The following is a 22,310-nucleotide window of genomic DNA, read 5'->3' as shown; positions in this document are numbered from 1 at the left end:
TTTATGATTTCCTTTGCTTTGAATGCTTTTAAGTTTAATTAGGTACCATTTGTTTATTTTTATTACTCCAGGAGGTGGATATTGCTTCAGTTTATGTCAGAGTGTTCTCCTTATGTTTTCCTCTAATAGTTTTATATTATTAGACCTTACATTTAGGTCTTTAATCCATTTTGAGTTTATTTTTATGTATAGTGTTAGAAAATGTTCTAGTTTCTCTACTTTCTAGACTTGGATCACTGTTTCTTTCCCAGGTTAGGAGAGTTTTCAGAGATTATGTCTTCAGATGTGTTCTCTATGTCCTTTCTCTCTCTTATCTTTCTGGGACTTCTAAAATGCAATATTAGTGCACTTGATGTTTTCCCAAGGGTCTTTTAAGCTGTGCTCACTTGTTTTCATTTTCTTTTCTTTCTTCAAAGGCAGTGATTCCCACTACTCAGTTTATCAGCTCACTGATAGGTTCCTCTGTATCATTTGGTCTAATGTTGATTCCTTCTAGTGTACTTTTCATTGAAATTACTGTGTCTTTTAATCTGCCTATGTGTTAGTTGTTCAGTCGTGTCTGTCTTTTTGTGATCCCATGGATTGTAGCCTGCCAGGCTCCTCTGTCCATGGATTTTTCCAGGCAAGAATACTGGAGTGGACTGCTGTTTCCTTCACCAGAGGATCTTCCTGACCCAGGGATCGACCCTGAGTCTCCTGCATTCCAGGCAGATTCTCTAACATCTGAGCCACCAAGCAGGCCCATTTAATCTGCCTAGTTGTTTCTTCAGTTCAGTTCAGTCACTCCGTCGTGTCCGACTCTTTGCGACCCCATGAATCGCAGCATGCCAGGCCTCCCTGTCCGTCACCAACTCCAGGAGTTTACTCAAACCCATGTCCACTGAGTTGGTGATGCCATCCAACCATCTCATCTTCTGTTGTCCCCTTCTCCTGCCTTCAATCTTTCATGCATCAGGGTCTTTTCAAATGAGTCAGCTCTTCACATGAGGTGGCCAAAGTATTGGAGTTTCAGCTTCAACATTAGTCCTTCCAATGAATATTCAGGACTGATTTGCTTTAGGATGACTAGTCTGATCTTGAAGTCCAAGGGACTCTCAAGAGTCTTCTCCAATACCACAGTTCAAAAGCATCAATTCTTCGGCGCTCAACTTTCTTTATACTCCAACTCTCACATCCATACATGACTACTGGAAAAACCATAGCCTTGACTAGACAGACTTTGTTGGCAAAGTAATGTGTCTGCTTTTTAATATGCTGTCTAGGTTGGTCATAACTTTTCTTCCAAGGAATAAGCATCTTTTACTTTCATGGCTGCAGTCACCATCTACAGTGATTTTGGAGCCCCCAAAAATAAAGTCTGCCACTGTTTCCGCTGTTTCCCCATCTACTTGCTATGAAGTGATGGGACTGGATGCCATGATCTTTCTTTTCTGAATGTTGAGCTTTAAGCCAGCTTTTTCATTCTGTTCTTTCACTTTCATCAAGAGGCTCTTTAGTTCCTCTTTGCTTTCTGCCACAAGGGTGGTGTCATCTGGATATCTGAGATTACTGATATTTCTCCTGGAAGTCTTGATTCCAGCTTGTGCTTCATCCAGTCCAGCGTTTCTCGTGATGTACTCAGCATATAAGTTAAATAAGCAGGGTGACAATATACAACCTTAACATACTCCTTTTCTTATTTGGAATCAGTCTGTTGTTCCATGTCCAGTTCTAACTGTTGCTTCCTGACCTGCATATAGACCTGCATATAGACTGGTGGTCTGGTATTCCCATCTCTTTCATAATTTTCCACAGTTTATTGTGATCCACACAGTCAAAGGCTTTGTCACAGTCAATAAAGCAGATGTAGATGATTTTCTGGAACTCCCTTGCTTTTTTGATGATCCAGTGGATGTTGCCAATTTGATCTCTGGTTCCTCTGCCTTTTCTAAGACCAACTTGGACATTTGGAAGTTCACAGTGCGCATATTATTGAAGCCTGGCTTGGAGAATTTTGAGCATTATTTTACTAGCGTGTGAGATGAGTACAATTGTGTGATAGTTTGAGCATTCTTTGGCATTGCCTTTCTTTGGGATTGGAATGAAAACTGACCTTTTCCAGTACCATGGTCCCTGCTGAGTTTTCCAAATTTGCTGGCATATTGAGTGCAGCACTTTCACAGCATCATCTTTTAGGATTTGAAATAGCTCAACTGGAATTCCATCACCTCCACCAGCTTTGTTCGTAGTGATGCTTCCTTAGGCCCACTTGACTTTACATTCCAGGATGTCTGGCTCTAGGTGAGTGATCACACTATCGTTATTATCTGGGTCATGAAGATCTTTTTGTACAGTTCTTCTGTGCATTCTTGCCACCTCTTCTTAATATCTTCTGCTTCTGTTAGGTCCATGCCATTTCTGTCCTTTACTGAGCCTATCTTTGCATGAAATATTCCCTTGGTATCTCTAATTTTCTTGAAGAGATCTCTAGTCTTTCCCATTCTATTGTTTTCCTGTATTTCTTTGCATTGATTGCTGAGGAAGGCTGTCTTATCTCTTCTTGCTATTCTTTGGAACTCTGCATTCAGATGCTTATATATTTCCTTTTCTCCATTGTTTTTTGCTTCTCTTCTCTTTATAGCTATTTGTAAGGCCTCCCCAGACAGCCATTTTGCTTTTTTGCATTTCTTTTTCTTGGGAATGGTCTTGCTCCCTGTCTTCTATACAGTGTCATGAACCTCAGTCCGTAGTTCATCAGGCACTCTATTTATGGATCTAGTCCCTTAAATCTATTTCTCAGTTCCACTGTATATTCGTTAAGGATTTAAGTCATACCTGAATTGTCTAGTGGTTTTCCCTGCTTTCTTCAATTTAAGTCTGAATTTGGCAATAAGAAGTTCATGATCTGAGCCGCAGTCAGCTCCTGGTCTTGTTTTTGCTGACTGTATAGAGCTTCTCCATCTTTGGCTGCAAAGAATATAATCAATCTGATTTTGGTGTTGACCATCTGGTGATGTCCATGTGTAGAATCTTCTCTTGTGTTGCTGGAAGAGGGTGTTTGCTATGACCAGTGAGTTCTCTTGGCAAAATTCTATTAGCCTTTGCCCTGCTTCATTCTGTATTCCAAGGCCAAATATGCCTGTTACTCCAGGTGTTTCTTGACTTCCTACTTTTGCATTCCAGTCCCCTATCATGAAAAGGACATCTTTTTCAGGTGTTAGTTCTAGAAGGTATTGTAGGTCTTCATAGAACCATTCAACTTCATCTTCTTCAGCATTACTGATCGGGGCATTGACTTGGATTACCATGATATTGAATGGTTTGCCTTGGAAATGAAAAGAGGTCATTCTATCGTTTTTGAGACTTCATCCAAGTACTGCATTTCAGACTCTTTTGTTGACTATGATGGCTACTTCATTTCTTCTAAGGGATTCTCGCCCACAGTAGTAGATATAATGGTCATCTGAATTAAATTTATCCATTCCAGTCCTTTTTAGTTCACTGATTCCTAAAATGTCGATGTTCACTCTTGCCATCTCCTGTTTAACCACTCCCTATTTGGCTTGATTCATGGACCTAACCAGAGAAAGCAATGGCAACACACTCCAGTACTCTTTCCTGGAAAATCCCCTGGACAGAGGAGCCTGGAAGGCTGCAGTCCATGGGGTCGCTAGGAGTTGGACACAACTGAGCAACTTCACTTTCACTTTTCACTTTCATGCATTGGAGGAGGAAATGGGAACCCACTCCAGTGTTCTTGCCTGGAGAATCCCAGGGACGAGGGAGCCTGGTCTCTGGGGTCACACAGAGTCGGACACGACTGAAGTGACTTAGCAGCAATAGCAGCAGCAGCATGGACCTAACATTTCCGGTTCCTATGCAATATTGCTCTTTATAGCATCGGACCTTGCTTCCATTACCAGTCACATCCACAACTGGGTGTTGTTTTTGCTGACAAAATGTAGTCCACTGGAGAAGGAAATGGCAAACCACTTCTGTATTCTTGTCTTCAGAACCCCATGAACAATATGAAAAGGCAAAAAGATAGGACACTGAAGGTTGTTTCTTAGTTATTTCTAACTCTTTGTTTAAAAACATGTAACTTCTTGCTCTGTGGATCCATTCTTCTCCCAAGATCTTTGATCATCTCTATTATCATTACTCTAAACTCATTTTCAGGTAGACTGCTTATCTCCACTTCACTTAGTTCTTCTGGAGTGTTATCTGGTTCCTTTGTCTAAACCATGTTCCTCTGCAGCCCTATTTTGCCTGCATTGCTATTTGTATTTTTATGTACGTGTCAGTTATGTTTCTCAGCCTTGGAGAAGTGGCCTCCTGTGGGAGACATTCTGTGTGTTCTAGCAGCCCACTCCCCTCTCATCACCTAAGCTATGTGTTCTAGGGGTTTCCTCTCAGAGGGCTGCATGGCTTCTTCTTTTGGGACAGGCTGGTTATGTTAGTGGTCTGGTAAGCTGGACTGGCCCATAGCCCAGTCGACTGCCATGTACTGCTTTGTGCAGATGCTGCCGGTTAGTGGGGCCGAGTCATGGAACAGCTTGCTGCAGAACCCTGGGGAATCCTAGGCTAGTGCTGGCTCAATAGTGTGTGAAATCAGGGTTCAAAAGACTCAAGAGCTGTTGCCTGCTCACTGGAGAGTGAAGCCAGATCATGGGGTTGGTGCTAAAGTGCTGGCTTGCTGAGCCAGGTCCTATAGTCTGGCTGTAGGACCCTGGGATACTAGTTGTTGTTCAGTCGTTCACTTGTTTCAGACTGTTTGTGACCCATGGCCCACAGCACGCCAGGCTTCCCTGTCCTTCCCTGTCTCTCAGAGTATGCTCAGACTCATGTTCATTGATCAGTGATGCCATCCAACCATCTCATCCTCTGTCGCTTCTTTCTCCTCCTGCCCTCAATCTTTCCCAGCATCAGTGTCTTTTAGAAGGAGTTGGCTCTTCGCGTACCAAAGTATTGGAGCTTCAGCATCAGCATGAGGCTTTCCAATGTATATTCAGGGTTGATTTCCTTTAGGATTGACTGGCTTGATCTCTTTGCAGTCTAAGGGACTCTCAAGAATCTTCTCCAGCACCACAGTTTGAAAGCATCAATTCTTCAGCACTCAAAGTTCTTTATGTTCCAACTGTCACATCCGTATATGACTACTGGAAAAACCGTAGCTTTGACTATACAAACCTTTGTCAGCAAAGTGATGTCTCTGCTTTTTAGTATACTGCCTAGGTTTTCATAGCTTTTCTTCCAAGGAGAAAGCATCTTTTAATCACTATCTGCAGTGATTTTGGAGCCCAAGAAAATAAAGTCCATGACTGTTTGCATTTTTTCCCATCTTTTTGCCATGAAGTGATGGGACTGGATGCCATAATCTTAGTGTTTTGAATATTGAGTTTTAAGCCAGCTTTTTCACTCTTCTCTGTCACCTTCATCAAAAGGTTCTTTAGTTCCTCTTCTCTTTCTGCCATTAGGGTGGTGTCATCTGCTTATCTGAGTTTATTGATATTTTTCCCAGCAGGCTTGGTTCCAACTTGAGCTTCATTCATCCCAGTATTTCATATGGTGTACTTTGTAGAGAACTTAAATAAACAGGGTGGCAATATACCACCCTGATGTACTCCTTTCCCAATTTTGAATCAGTTTATTGTTCCATGTGCAGTTCTAACTGTTGCTTGCTGACCTGCATACAGGTTTCTCAGGAGGTAGGTAAGGTGGTCTGGTATTCCCATCTCTTTAAGAACTTTCCACAGTTTGTTATGATTCACACAGTGAAAGGCTTTAGCGTAGTCAATGAAGTAGAAGTAGATGTTTTTCTGGAATTCCCTTGCTTTTTCTGTGATCTAACAGATGTTAGCATTTGCCCTCTGATTCCTCTGCCTTTTCTAAATCCACCTTGTGCATCTGGAAGTTCTCTATTCATGTACTGCTGAAGCATAGCTTGAATAATTTTGAGCATTACCTTGCTACCATGTGAAATGATATGATTGTGTAGTACTTTGAACATTCTTTGGCTTTCCCCTTCTTTGGGATTGGAATGAAAACACCTTTTCCAGTCCTGTGGCCCCTGCTGAGTTTTCCAAATTTGCTGCCATATTCAGTGTGGCACTTTAGTAGCATCATCTTTTAGGATTTGAAATAGCTCACCTGGTATTACATCACTCCACTGGCTTTGTTTATAGTGATGCTTCCAAAGGCCCACTTCACTTCGCACTCCAGGATATCTAACTCTCGGTGAGTGATCACACAATCTTGGTTATCCTGGTCACTAAGAATTTTTTGAACAGTTTGTGTATTCTTTCCACCTCTTCTTAATATCTTCTGCTTCTGTTAGATCCATACCATTTCTGCCCTTTGTTGTGTCCATCTTTGCATGAAATGTTTCCTTGGTATCTCTAATTTTTTTTTGAAGAGATCTCTAGTCTGTTCTTTTGTTTTCTCTATTTTTCATTGTTAACTTAAAAAGGCTTTCTTATCTTTCCTTGATGTTCTCTGAAACTCAGGTAAGTATATCTTTTTCTTTCTCCTTTGCCTTTTGCTTCTCTTCTTTTCTCAGCTATTTGTAAGGCCTCCTCAGACAGCCATTTTGCCTCCTTGCATCTCTTTTTCTTGGGCATGGTTTTGGTCACTGTCTTCTGTACAGTGTTATGAACCTCAGTCCATGGTTGTTCAGGCACTCTCTCTACCAGATCTCATCCCTTGAATCTATTCATCACCTCTACTCTATAATCATAAGGGATTTGATTTAGGTCATATATAAATGGCCAAGTGGTTTTCCCTCTTTTCTTCAATTTAAGCCTGAATTTTGCAATAAGGAGCTCGTGGTCTGAGCCACAGTCAGATCCAAGTCTTGTTTTTGCTGACTGTATAGAACTTCATCTTTGAGTACAAAAATATATAATCAGTCTGAATTTGTTATCGACTACCTGGTGATGTCCATGTGTAGTTTCGTCTCTTGTGTTGTTGGAAGAGGGTATTTGCTATGACCAGGTGTTCTCTTGCCAAAACTCTGTTAGCCTTTGTCCTGTTTCATTTTGTACTCCAAGGCCAAACTTCCCTTTTACTCCAGGTATCTCTTGACTTCTTACTTTTGCATTCCAGTCTCCTGTGATGAAAGAACATCTTCTTTGTGTGTGTTAGTTCTAGAAGGTCTTGTAGATCTTTATAGAACTGTTCAACTTCAGCTACTTCGGCATTTGTGACTGAGCCACAAATGTGGATTACCATGATGTTGACCTGTTTGCCTTGGAAGCAAACCGAGATCATTCTGTCATTTTTGAGATTGCACCCAAGTACTGCATTTTGGATTCTTGTTGACTATGAGGGCTACTCCATTTCTTCTAAGGGATTCTTGCCCACAGTAGTAGATACAATGATCATCTGAATTAAATTCACCCATTCCCCTCCATTTTAGTTCACCCATTCCTAAAATGCTTATGTTCACTCTTGCCATTTCCTACTTGACCATGTCTAATTTACCTTGATTCACGGACCTAACATTCCAGGTACCTATGCAATATTGTCCTTTACACTGTCAGATTTATTTTCACCAACAGACACATCCGCAACTGAGCGTTATTTCTACTTTGGTCCAGCCTCTTCATTCTTTCAATAGCTATTTCTCCACTCTTCCCCAATAGCGTATTGGACACCTACTGACCTGGGGGCTCATCTTCTGGTATCATCCTTTGTGCCTTTTCATAACTGTTCATAGGGTTCTTGAGGCAATAATTCTGAAGTGGTTTAAAATTCCCTTCTCTAGTGGACAACGTTTTGTCAGAACTCTCCACCATGACCTATCCATCTTGTATGGCCCTGCAAGGCATGACTCATCGCTTCAATGAGTTACACAAGGCTTTGATTTATGTGATCATCTTGGTTAGCTTTCTCTGATGTAGTTTTGTTTTAGAGGCTTTGTGATTATAGTTCTTCTCTCTGCCCTCTGATGAATGAGGATAAGAGGCTTGTGCAAGCTTCCTCATGGGAGGGACAAGCTGTGGGGAAAACTGAGTCTTGCTCTGGTGGGCTGCCATGCTCAGTAAGTATTTGATCCAGTTTTCTGCTCATGGGTGGGGCTGTGCTCCCTCCCTGTTTGTTGTTTGGCCTGAGGTGGCCCAGTCCTAGAGTCTACAGGCTCTGTGGTAGGGTTAAAGGCTAACCCCAAAAGGACTTAGGCCAACATGGGCCTCCTAGTACTGCTGCTGCCAGTGCCCGATCCCTTCAGGAGGCCACTACCAACCACATCTCTGCAGGAGACCCTCAAACACTTGCAGGCAGGTCTGGCTCAGTCTCTTGTGGGGTCACTGCTCCTTTCCCATGATTCCTGGTGCACACAAGGTTTTGTTTGTACCAAGAGTCTCCGTTTATCCTAGTCTCTGTGGATGTTCTGTAATCAAATCCGCTGGCTTCCAAATCGGATTCCCTGGATATTCCCAACCCCTTAGCCTGATCCCCAGTTTGGGAAGTCTGTTGTGCCTGGAGCTTTCCCAGCAGTGTGAGAACTTCTTTGGTAGTACTGTTCTCCAGATGTGGTCACCCACCTGGTGGGTATGGAATTTGATTTTAATGTGATTTCCCCCTCCTACCATCTCATTGCAGTTTCTCTTTTGTCCTTGGAGTCTGTGAGTCTGTTTCTATTTTGTAGATAGATTCATTTGTATCATATTTTAGATTCCACATTAAGTGATATCATATGGTATTTGTCATTCTCTTTCTGACTTCACTTAGTATGATAATCTCCAGTTATATCATGTTGCTGCAAATGGCATTATTTCATTCATTTTATGACTGAGTAGAATTCTGTTGTGTATATGTACCACATCTTCTTTATCCATTCATCTGTCTGTGAACACTTAAGGTGTTTCCATGTCTTGGCTATTGCAAATAGCACAGTTATGCACATAGGAGTGCACGTATCTTTTTCAATTATAGTTTTTCTTGGATATATGCCTGAGAGTGGGATTGCTGAATCCTATGGTAATTGTCTATTTCCTCAAAATATCCCTTAAATCTATCCCTTAGGATCTCTGTTGCTTTATGGATTTTCTGTTTGGAAAATCTATCCATTGATGTGAGTGGAGTGTAACAGTCTCCTACTACTACTGTATTTCGGTCAACTTCTCCCTTTAGGTCTGTTAGTTTTGTTTTATGTATTTGGGTGCTCATATATCAGGTGCCACATGTAGCTATATTCTTTATATATTTGTGGGAGGACATGAGCTGCATGTCCTACCCCTCTGCCATCTTCATAACACTCCCTCTTAAATTTTATTTTCCTTATTTCTGTCCTCCCTCTCACAGATAATGCTATATTTAATCAAATCTTGAAGTGTGTCTTTTTGAGCTAAGACTTAACAATAAAACTGTTCAGTAAAATTTGCTAATAGGTAGTTGCTTTTGCCAAATTAATACTTGCATCACCACATCTCCCCTGACTTGCCTAAAATTCTTGATTGGTGGAAGGGAAACAAATGACCACCATTTAATCTTTCCCTCTCCACATATGTTAGTGCAGCTGGCCTCTATAAAAGGAGTATCTCAATAATTTGTTTTCCAACTTTATTTTAAATAATTTTAAAACATGAAAGAAAGTTTAAAAAACTTTGTGTCATTATAATCCACATATCTCCTATCTAGATTTCCTAGTCATTATATAATCATAATAGTGATGCTGAGATTAATGAGAACCATAGCAGAATCTTTCTTATTTTATATTATTGAATGAAAGATTTTTAAATTCTTTTTTTTATTTCATTCATTTCTTTAATGAAGAAGGAAATATTATTTAAAAATGATTTTTACTTAATTTTTTTTTATTTTATTTTTTTTATTTTTCTTTAATAGAAAATTATTTAATTAGTATACATGTGTTCCCCATCCTGAACCCTCCTCCCTCCCCCCTCCCCACACCATCCCTCTGGGTCGTCCCCGTGCACCAGCCCCAAGCATCCAGCATCGTGCACTGAACCTGGACTGGCATCTCGTTTCATACATGACGTTTCACATGTTTCAATGCCATTCTCCCAAATCTTCCCACCCTTTCCCTCTCCCACAGAGTCCATAAGACTGTTCTATACATCAGATTTTTACATCAGTGTTCTATACATCAGTGTTCTATACATCAGATTTTTAAATTCTATAATGCTTTGAAACAATTTTTCAAAACAGTTTCAAAAGTTTCAAACACACAATTTCATGTAATACCACAATAATCTTTTTTCCCTACATGGCAGCTCCACAGTTCTTTCACCTTCCTGGTAATAATTAGTTCATCTCTGTATCTGTGAGTCTGTTTCTTTGTTATATTCACTAGTTTGCTGTACTTTTTACACCATTTTTCCCCCTCTGTTTGACTTATTCCACTTAGCATAATGTCCTCCCAGTCCATCCATGTTGCTGCAGACGGCAAAATTTTATTTTTTATGGCTGAGTAATATTCCATCATATATCATTATATATGTGTGTGGGTGTATACACACACACACACACACACATCCCATCTTCTTTATTCATCATCTGTTGATGGATACAGGTTGCTTCCATGTCTTGGCAGTTTTAAATAATGCTCTAAATGTAAACATGAACATTATTGTTCTTACTAGATCATGTCTAACTTTTTCATGACCCCATGCACTGTAGCTGGCTCCTCTTATCCACGAGGTTTCCCAGGCAAGAATACTGTAGTGGGTTGCTATTTCCTTTTTTAGGGGACATTCTCCATCCAGGGATCGAACCCGCATCTCCTGCGTTGGCAGGCAGATTCTTTACTGCTGAGCCACCACGGAAGCCCAACGTGAACACTGAGGTGGCTGTATCTTTTCAAACTAGTGTCTTTGTTTTTTTCAGATACATACCATGGTATGAAATTGTGGTTAGTGTGGTAGTTCTCTTTGTGATTTTTTGAGAAATCTCCATACTGTTTTCCACAGTGGCTGAACAAATTTGCATTTCCACTAACCATATACGAGGATTCTCCCTTTTTAAAATTTAATTTTTATTTTGTATTATAGTTGATTTACAATGTTTTGTTTTAGTTGTACAGCAAAGTGATTTAGTTATACATGTACAAATAACCATTCTTTTTCAGATTTTTTTCCCCTATAAGTTATTATAGAATATTGAGTAGGGTTCACTACCCTGTATAGTAGGTCCTTATTGATTTTATATTTGGTAGTATATAAATTATACTATATATATTTTATATATATATTATATAATTTATAGTAGGTCCTTGTTGATTTTAAATATGGTAGTATACATATGTTAATCCCAGACTCCTAATTTTTCCTTCCCTCCACCTTTCCCCTTTGGTAAACATAAGTTTGTTTTCCAAGTCTGTGAGTCTGTTTCTATTCTGTGCATAAAGTCATTTGTGTCATTTTTAGACTCTACATGTAAGTGGTATCATACGATATTTGTCTTTATGTGACTTACTTCACTTAGTATGATAATCACTGGATCCATCCATGTTGCTGCAAATGGCGTTATTCATTCTTTGTTTACAGCTGAGTAATAGTCCATTGTATACAGACCACATCTTTAGTCCTCTGTCACTGGCTCTTACTTTGTTTCTGTCTCTTAACTATTATTAATAGTGCTATAATGAACATTGGGCTGCATGTATCTTTTCGAATTATAGATACCTCTGCATTTATGCCCAGCAGTAGGGATTGTTGGACTGTTTATTTTTTATAATAGCTACCAGTTTCATTCCCTCCACCAGTGTAGAAGGGTTTCCTTTTCTCCACACCCTCTCCATCATTTACTCTTTGTAGACTTTCTGAAGAGGAACATTCTGACCAGTGTGAGGTGTTACCTCATTGTAGTTTTGATTTACATTTCTCTAATAATTAGTGATGTCAAGCATCTTTTCATGTGTTTTTTGGTCATCTGTCTGTCTTCTTTGGAGAAATGTCTATTTAGATCTTCGCCAATTTTTTGATTGGGTTTTTTGCTTATTTGATATAGAAATGCATGTATTGTTTGTATATTTTGGAGATTAATCCCTTGTCAGTTGTTCTACTTGCAAATATTTTCTCTCTCATTTCACGTATTGTCTTTTTTTAAATGATTTCCTTTGCTCTGAAAAAGCTTTTAAGTTTCATTAGGTCCTATTTATTCATTTTTGGTTTTATTTTTATTACTCTAGAAGGTGGACATTGCTGCATTTTATGTCAAAGAGTGTTCTGCTTATGTTTTCCTCTAATAGTTTTATAGTATTCAATCTTACCTTTAGGTCTTTAATCCATTTTGAGTTTATTTTCATGGATAGTGTTAGAGAATGTTCTAGTTTCTGAACTTTCTAGACTTGGGTGACTGTTTCTTTCCTAGATCTGGGAAGTTTTTAGCTATTATGTCTTCACATATGTTCTCTATGTCCCTTTCTCTCTCATATTTCTGGGACTTCTAAAAGGCAAATATTAGTGCACTTGATGTTTTCCCAGAGGTCTTTTAAGCTGTGCTCACTTGTTTTCATTTTCTTTTCTTTCTTCTGTTCAAAGGCAGTGATTCCCACTACTCAGTTTTTCAGCTCACTGATAGGTTCCTCTGTATCATTTAGTCTACTGTTGATTCCTTCTACTGTATTTTTTCATTGCAATTACTGTATCTTTTCACCCGCCTAGTTGTTTTTTTACTTTTTTCTCTTTGTTTAAAAACATGTAACTTCTTGCTCTGTGGATCCATTCTTCTCCCAAGATCTTTGATCATCTCTATTATCATTACTCTAAACTCGTTTTCAGGTAGACTGCCTATCTCCACTTCACTTAGTTCTTCTGGAGTGTTATCTGGTTCCTTTGTCTAAACCATGTTCCTCTGCAGCCCTATTTTGCCTGCATTGCTATTTGTATTTTTATGTACGTGTCAGTTATGTTTCTCAGCCTTGGAGAAGTGGCCTCCTGTGGGAGACATTCTGTGTGTTCTAGCAGCCCACTCCCCTCTCATCACCTAAGCTATGTGTTCTAGGGGTTTCCTCTCAGAGGGCTGCATGGCTTCTTCTTTTGGGACAGGCTGGTTATGTTAGTGGTCTGGTAAGCTGGACTGGCCCATAGCCCAGTCGACTGCCATGTACTGCTTTGTGCAGATGCTGCCGGTTAGTGGGGCCGAGTCATGGAACAGCTTGCTGCAGAACCCTGGGGAATCCTAGGCTAGTGCTGGCTCAATAGTGTGTGAAATCAGGGTTCAAAAGACTCAAGAGCTGTTGCCTGCTCACTGGAGAGTGAAGCCAGATCATGGGGTTAGTGCTGGACTACAGCTGGCACAACCAGGTCCTATAGTCTCCAGGGGTCCTGGAGCTGGGGTCAGATCACTGGTGGGAGGAGGGGCTGTTCCTGACACCTTTAGGTATGGGGTCCTGGGTGTCCTGAAGCTTGTGTTGGCCTGCTAGTGGGTCGGGCTGGGGTCCCAGGGAAAGGGCTGGCTTTCTCTAGGCCGGCTGAGTCTGTGGGCTGCAAGATTATGGTTTTCTTATGTCTGATGTCTGCCCTCTGGGTGAGGCTGGTCTAGACACTAGTGCATGCTTCTTGGAGGCAGCACTGGTGCCTCTCCACTGTGGGGTTGAGTTGGGTTTTAGTCCTCTCATGGGCAGGGTCATATTAGAGGGATGTGTAGAGGTAGCCTGAGCTCAAGAAGTCTTTAGCCAGACTGCCTGCTGATAGACATGGTGTTTCCCTGCCCACTTAGTTGTTTGACTTGAGGTGTCCTAGGCTACAGGCCTAGAGGCTGTTGGGTGGGGTCGGATCTTGGCACTGATAAACTAGAGGGAGGGTCCCAACATGGCTCCCAGCAGCGTGTCCCAATTCCCAAGTTGAATGTCCCCAAGGTTAGCCATAGCCACCCTCCACCTCCCTAGGACACTCTCCGAGACCCACTTTTAGATCTGGCACTAAAGAAAGTGAAAGTGTTCATCGATCAGTTGTGTCCGACCCTGCCACCGCATGGACTGCAGCCTACCAAACTCCTCTGTCCATGTAATTCTCTAGGCAAAAATACTGGAGTGGGTTGCCATTCCCTTCTCTAGGGGATCTTCCCGACACAGGAATCAAACCTGAGTCTCCCACATTGCAGACTGATTCTTTACCATCTGAGCCACCAGGAAAGCCCAGGCTCCTATCAAATTACTGCTTTTGCTCTGGGTCCCAGTGCACATGAAATTTTGTCAGCACCCTTTATGAGTGAAGTCTCTCTTGCCCCAGTCCTGTGGGGCTCCTAAAACTAAGCCCTGCTGGCCTTTAGAGCCAAATGCAATGAGAACTTGTCTTCCTAATGCAGGAGGCCAAGGCTGGGAGACTGACATGGGGCTCAACTCTCATTCCTGTAGAAGGATCTTTGTAATATAATTATTCTCCAGCTTGTGGGTTACACACCCAGGGGTATGGAACTGGATTGTATCATGAGTCTGCTCCTCCTAACTGTCTCATTGCCTTCTTATGTCTTTAATCGTAGAGGGTCTTTTATGGTAGGCTCTGGTATTTTTCCTTGATCGTTGTTCTGCAAATAGTTATGATTTTGGTGGACTTGTGAGAAGAGGTGAGCTCACTGTCTTTCTACTCTGCCATCTTGGCTAGTCTCTAGCAGAATTTTGCGAGTATATTATTTCCTGATGACTTAGAAGGTATCTAAAGTCCACCAACAGAAGTCATCCACAGGGTTTCTTCACTGTGAACTATTCAATGAAACTTTTCCTATTTACCATATGAGGGTTTCTCTGATGGTGAATTATCAAAGAGAATAAAGATTGAGTCACCCTTCCACAAGGTCACTTTCCAGTTTCCTGACTCAGCTGGGCCTGCTCTCTCCTTTCCCCACATGTGGGATGCTTCAATCCTCCTTCTAGACTTTCATGAAATAGTAGGGTTGCCAGATTTGGCAAAGACAAATATAGAATGTCCAGTTAAATTTAAATTTCAGATCGGTGATTAATTTTTTAGTGTATCTCCCAAAGATTGCATGGGACATACCTAGACTTAAAAATAATTCATTGTTTATCATTGACATTCATATTTAGCTGGGAAATCTTTATTTGGCAATTGTATAAAAAACAAGTCCAAAGAGTTTCTAAGGGGGTTGTGGATCTCTTTGATATTGGATCTCTCATTCTCCCAGTTCTGAAGATAAATTGAGAGGTGAGAAAGGGAAAGAAATATTGCTGTACCACAGTAATACAGCAATTTTTAAGTTAGAATGATTTTTTGAGCTAGCTGGGAGCTAAAGAGAGATTCAGAGGTATATTTTTGATGGATTTAGTAAATAGTCTGTGGAACTCTGGGGGAAATAGGGCATATGAATCAGAACCAATTGAATGAATTTATATTTTGGGTTGCAGTCATATGTATATTTGTTTAAAAGGATGTATTGAATCTATTGCCACATTAATGCTGTATAACAATCAACCATGGAACCTTGAGGGCATCGCTAGTTGGTAAATATTGATTGCTCACATACCAGGGGCAGCTCTGTGGCCCTGCTAATCTTGATTGAACTTGCTCATGTTTAGAGCTATGACTGTTAAATGCTGTAGACTGACCTCAGTTGGGAGCAGTGCTCTCTGCATCGCTCATCCTTTATTTAAGGACCATTCAGCCAACCCAGAGATGTCTCTCACGGCAGCATTTCAGGCCCAGGGAGAGCAAGCAAAAACATGCACACTTGGATATCTGGTCTCAGAACTGGCACTGTGTCATTTTCATCTCATTCTATTGGTCATGAAACCTATTTCTCTGGGTGGGGAAACGGGCCGTGTCTCTTTAGTGAAAGGAAGTGCAAAGTCACGTGGCCAAAGGTGTAGAGCAGGTGCGGTAAAGAATCGGGGCCGTCACTGCCATCTACCACAAGGAGTGGGTAGGAACATAAGGATCAGCTGGGAGGTAAAGAAATTCCTTGACTTGAAAACTATAAGTTTGGAATTCTAGCACTTTTGCTTCAAGATGAGTAATTTGTGAGGCATCCAAATGAATTTTCTCCAGTTTGTGGAAGCAGAAATGCCAACAGTTCTACACAAATTGTCAGAATGTTTCACAATTTCTCTTGAAATACCTGTCAGAAAATTCTTTTGAGAGACACATGGTGGCATTTTTTCTTGCCATAAACAAAATATATCTATCCATATGAAGAGTCTGAGGTGTTAAGGAAGAAAACTTGCAGGAAAGTGGTAACATTTAAGAGAAAAGCAAGACCAACTGAAGATCTGGAACAAGTAGGTCCCTAATCAAGTGTCCTTTGAAATCTAGCCCCAGATTCTCCATCATTTGCACAGTTTGGCCACAGGAAAGAGCAGACTGGAAATGAGATACGGGATTCGGTCACTTGTCTGGTTGTGTGACCTTTGTAAAGTAGCGATTTCTTGTGTACTTTTTTATTCCATGTGTGGATCAAATAATATAAAAGTTTTGTGTAAACTCAAACACCACATAAATTAGCTATTTTTACATAAAATATCATCTAAGAAAAACATTTTATCCATGGAAATCTTCATTGTGACCCCTAATTGCAAGTTCCCTTTTCTTTGAAGACATTTACGACAGTCAATGAATATTAAAAAATGATGAGTTTCTTAACTCTTGTGTTTTTTTGTCTCTACTCGTAGTGGGTAAGAAATGAACTGGCACTAGACAAATAATTGTATCAACTGCAGTTCTTTTAAGTTTCAAGGACATACAACATTAGGTCTCAGGAGAATGGCTGGTCTCATTCAAGGACTTGGACCAACTAGCAGTGTGTGGATTCTGGTGTCTCAGGCCAAAGCCAGATCTGATCTTAAAATGAGAGGGAAGGTCACTCTTCAGGAGGATGGGAAATAGATTAGATTATTAGATAAATAATACCTGTTCACTAGTAGTAGTATTTAATATAGGTAGTTTTAGCTCCTCTGGAGAAGGGATAGGCTACCCATTCCAGTATTCTTGGACTTCTCTTGTTGCTCAGCTGGTAAAGAATCTGCCTACAATGCTGGAGACCTGGGTTCAGTCCCTGGGTTGGGAAGATCCCCTGGAGAAGGGAAAGGCTACCCACTCCAGTATTCTGGGCTGGAGAATTCCATGGACTCTATAAGTCCATGGGGTGGCAAAGAGTTGGACATGACTGAGCAACTTTCACTTCACTTTACAACCATCACCATGAGGTAAGTTTATTAATTCAATTTTTCAAAGGTAAAGAGGCACAGATAAAATAATCCCCATGATTCATAAATGGCAGACATATGATTTGAACCAAGTATCTTGACTATCGGACAGAACTGTGTACCACAGCAAGAACCAAATAATAGAACAGCAAACTGAAACATGACAGGGTAGATCTGTATGGGCAAATGGAGAAGCTTTTCCAGACACTGCTGGTACAAAGGGAAGATGCTAAATAGTATTAAATCTTAAAAACAACAGTAACAAAAACAAACCCTGTAAAAATACAAAAGCCCAAAACAAACCTATGTATTGGATATAAATATATCTACATATAGGAATTCATATCAAAACATTAATGTTGGTTATCACTGAAGAGGGGAGTGGGATGCTGGAGACAGAAAAGAGGGTATCTCAGTTCATACCCTATAATTTACATAGAATCTGCATAACTAAAAATATGCATTGTAAAGAAATAAACTGGCGGAAAAGGAAAATACTTAGATGCCCCAAATTCAAGATGAAAATAAATTTAAAGTTGCTTCTAAAAATATGCATTATAAAGAAATAACCTGATGGAGGGAAAAAGCAAAATGCCTAGATGCCAAAAATTAAATATGAAAATTGAAGGTTCTGACTCACTCCTGTGTCTTCATTTTGTCACTTAAGGACACTTTGTTGTCCTTTGTTTGTTGTCACTTTGTTGTCACTAGTTTCACTAGTTCTCACATCCTTTCCCAATTGGGAAGAGAATGTAGCACGCTTTTCTCAAAAATAGTGTGGATAAGGGAACTTTTTTCAGAATGTATGTGTTTTCATGGTTCATATATATCCCCCTAAGTCCTGTGTGATCTTTAAAAAATATCCTAATTACAAACTATTTCAAGTATGCTAAAATCTGGACTAAAACTTGTTTTCAAACCAGTTTGTAAAAGAAATGACTACAAACACAATTGATGGTTCCTATACATTTCCCCAATCCAGTCTTCATTTCTTGATTCCCACTACCAAACATGTGTATTCTATTTTTTCTGTATTTATAGCCATAATACATAGTATCACTTTGCATTTTTTTATTTTATATAACTGGCATCATAAAACAAGCATTGTTCCACAACTTTTCTTCCTCATTATTTTTGAGATGTATCCATGTTGATATGCGTAACTGTTCATTTTCACTGTTGTATAGAAATTTATTGTATGAATATACTATCAGTGTTGAGTGCCAGTTAGAATTCATTTCTGCTGCTTATGTGTAAGGCTGCCATGAACATTTTTATGTCTCAAGCACACACACAGCGCTTCTGAGGTGGAGCTCGTGTTAAAGAATCTGTGTGTCAATGCAGGAGACATAAGAGATGCAGGTTCGATCCCTGGGTTGGGAAGATCCCCTGGAGGAGGGCATGGCAACCTACTCCAATATTCTTGCCTGGAGAATCCCATGGACAGAGGAGCCTGGTGGGCTACAGTCCATAGGGTTGCAAAGAATCGGACACGAGCACACACATAAGTACTTCCTTAAGGTAACATGGTAAGAAATCTTAAATTTTATTAAATATTGCACATTTGATGGTTGTGCCAGTTTACTTTGCCACCAACAGTTAAAAAAAAAAAAAGTCTTCATTACTTCATTGTCCTTGACAACATTTGCTATTTTGAAACTTACAGTTTGGGTGTGATGTAGTACACTTTTTTGGGTTTGTGTTTCCTTGATTATTAGTGCAGAGTATTTTTTCCATGTTTATTAGCCTTTCAGATTTACTCTTATAAGAAATACCTTTGTTTTCAGTGTGTGCATATTTCTATTGGCTAGTAGTTTCATGAATCTTAGGGATTTTTACATTTTTATAAATTAATCCTTATATACAATAAACACTTTGTGGGTTATTTTTTCACTTTTAAGCTCCTCCATCCATGCGATTTTCCAGGCAAGAGAACTGGAGTGGGTTGCCATTTCCTTCTCCAGGGGATCTTCCCGACCCAGGGATCGAACCCTGGTCTCCCGCATTGTAGGCAGACGCTTTATCGTCTGACCCACCAGGTAAGTCTAATGTACATATTTTAATATTTGTAAATGTGTATCTTTTATGACTGTGCCTTTGTCTTATTTAAATAATTTTCCTATTCTGAGGTCTAAAAAATGTTGAATATATTCATTTGAGTTTTAAAATATTAATCTCAACACTTTAACTCAAATATATCCAAGAGGATAATCAAATACAATTTTTCAAAAAAGTCACTCCTTTCCCTATTGGTTTATAATGATGTAACAGGTTTCTATATATGTAGGTCTTTTCAAGTCTGATTCAAGGTAATAGCAGCAATATTTAACTTAATGTGTACTTTCCCTGTGTCAGAAACTCTGCCAAGCATGTTATGCATTTTGAAGTTAGAATGCATGGGCTTACATACACTAGTTGTGGTGGTGGTAGTGGTTTCTGGAGTTTGAACATGCGGGCTTATGTATACGAGAGAGCCCTGATGAATGCATGGTCTCAGTATAATGTTTACTGAGTGATGGAGATGAAATCAGGTGAAATGTAGAAATACCTGATTGACACACACTGCACTTAAAAAAGCATCCCAAATATATAACTTGCTTTTATTAAACAGGGGAAAAATCAACATATTTTCCAAAGAGGCAGATATCCCAGTAACTAACGTAACATCAGTTTGTTTGACAAGGCATTTAGAATAAGCAAGCAATGAAATTCTTCAGGTAGGAACAGAACATCAACACGCTCCAGACCCCAGAATCGTTACTAGCCAACAAGTTAGGCATTGTTCTGCTTAACAACTTTAACTTTAATGTAAATATATATTATTTAGAATATTAGCTTCTGAACTACATAATGACTTTATCACTTTAATTAAAACCAGGATTTCTGAAACCTCCAAGTAATCTTTTAAAGTTTTCCAATATGGACATAAACTAACCCCTATTCTTCTCTACATATCGAATTTGAAATAACTGTCATAATATATCAACATTTTCACAGGAAGATTTTTAAGGCTTCTGGCACATAAAATGTGCAAAATCTGTGTGACAATAATGTTATAATTATATACAGAAAATATTTAAAATTCTCCTTGAGCAACTTAAGTTCTAAAGATTAAAAAACTTAAATGTCCATGTTAATAAAATATTAAAATACTATGAGCTTTTTGATAAACTTGACACTGATTTTGTAATTACAAAAGGAATGTGCAAGATAAGACCTGCACACTAAGTGATTCATCATTGAAATTAACTGTTAAACTGAATATACTTATTGACATCGTTAGTTTTCTAGATCAAACTTTCAGCACAAACAGGCTTTAATATAACTTAAAAACATTTCCAATTAAACTGTAACATTGAGGCAGCAAACGTCAGATCTATGTTTGCCTAGCTATTTAGGTGTCACATAAATAAGTCTATGAATCCTAATTTATCCTTTTGTCTAAGTCACCATTGTAGATAATGTGTTAATAAGTGGAAAATAAGTGAAATCAACGAAAAGTGACCATTTGTCATTTGAAAAAATGAGTTATCAACACCTTGTCTTAAAGTTCTGAAGCAGCATATTCAGTTCTTAAGGCAAAAAAGGCCAAACTTATTATTATAAATTATAAATTCTGGTAATTCTTCTTTTGGCATTAAAAGTCACAGCACAAATTCTTATGCTTTAATAGATAATATATTAGTGTATATCTCAATATACATTTGCTAACATTCTCCATCAGTCTGAAGTTGTTCTGTGCAGCAGAGGTGGTGAAGTGCGGCATGGCAGGGCAACATTTAATGGTTACCCGGGGCATCAAGGGACATAGAACGGCTGAGTCTTGACTTCCCATTCACATATATTGTATTTGATTGAACTGTAACCTAAGAGAAAGAAACACACTTTGCAGCCATCAGTGTAAAAGTGGACAGCTGTCTAATTTTGAATTTTCATCAATTACCAACATTTTAATTTCTGCTTAATTGTAAATACTAACATTTCATGTCATTCGATAAATTTCAAATAATCAAGAATAAATGTTCATTCTACCATGAAATTAAAAATTAGTTATTTCCACAACAAACAAGTTAAATAATCCATTAACACATCTTAGTCTTTACAAAATTACCAAATCAATTCAAAGGACAAGAGCATAAACAGACTGCAGGCCAAGCTGTTAAAGCGCATTTTTAGCTAGATTAATTCTGGTTCCCTCAAAGTACATTGGAGAATGTAGAAAAACATAGTGAATCCCACAGAGCAATGAATTCTGTAATTTTCATACTGATGATATTAACTTGAAGTTACTCTCTCCCAGGTACCCCTTATTTATAAGGGAAAAATAGCTTTGGTTTTTAAAATGCCTTCATTTGAAGCGCTAAAAATGTCAAACCTGTGACTGTTTTGCCAAAACTGCAAATACATTCCTAAGTTCCAAAATTCTATGACAAAGTTTCCTGTTTACAAGCTGTAAGTAAATAAAAAACACTAAGACAAAATTTCCTAAATAGCTTGAAATTCCAACATTATTTATAAGAATGTAGAAGAAAATTACCTGGGTTCTACATAGTAAGCAGGTATAGTATTTTAAAATATTACATGTAAAATATAACAATATTTTAAGAAAAATTATTTATCTCTTGATTATAATTTGACTAGCTTAGCTTCCTAACCAAACATTAGCCTCTTCTCCCAAGCAGAGAACTGAAGTACAAAAGGCCAGATTCTGCCTAGCAACAGAGTAAGTTAGTAGAAAGGAAAATAAAATTGGCAAATTTAGTTGGCTTTGGTTTCCTGGTGCTTCATTTCTTGCCTTTTACTAAACAAAGATAAGTAATCCAAACTAATCGATTTTCTTGACTATCTTAGGAACCCAGGACAGAGTAGAATGGTTGACAACCATCCACCTGAAACAAAACAGCTAAGGAAAAAAAGTTGCCACCAGAGGAAGAACACTTGTCTGCATCCTTTTCAGTACTCATGTGGGATTACTTTCCAAATGCAGCCAACAGACAGGTGATGGCTTTTTGCTATGCTGTCTTGGTCTGAAAAGTCTGTGTGTGAGGGGTTATTTTTGTAATTCTTGCCAAAACTGCAGTTCTCACATTCTTTGAAAAGTAAAAGAAAATTTGGTTTAAGCATTTAGAAAAGATACAGATGGTTCTGCTGCTGCTAAGTCGCTTCAGTCGTGTCTGACTCTGTGCGACCCCATAGACGGCAGCCCACCAGG

The 22,310-nt window shown here is 39.2% G+C and overlaps 1 protein-coding gene across 1 annotated transcript in view; it reads right to left on the bottom strand.

The window, feature by feature from the left end:
* Positions 1 to 19,679: 19,679 nt before the first annotated feature.
* The window catches only part of COBLL1 (cordon-bleu WH2 repeat protein like 1), a 167,905-nt gene continuing 165,274 nt past the window's right edge, over positions 19,680 to 22,310 (bottom strand). The window contains exon 17 of the mRNA XM_059878204.1: positions 19,680 to 20,964. Coding sequence (XP_059734187.1) covers positions 20,878 to 20,964 — 87 coding nt within the window. The 3' untranslated portion in view covers positions 19,680 to 20,877. The remainder of the gene's footprint in view (positions 20,965 to 22,310) is intronic.

Source organism: Bos taurus, chromosome 2 (genome assembly GCF_002263795.3).
Source record: "Bos taurus isolate L1 Dominette 01449 registration number 42190680 breed Hereford chromosome 2, ARS-UCD2.0, whole genome shotgun sequence".
Lineage (NCBI taxonomy): Eukaryota > Metazoa > Chordata > Mammalia > Artiodactyla > Bovidae > Bos > Bos taurus.
Note: the sequence above shows the minus strand (reverse complement) of the source record. Positions and strands in the feature narration are given on the sequence as shown.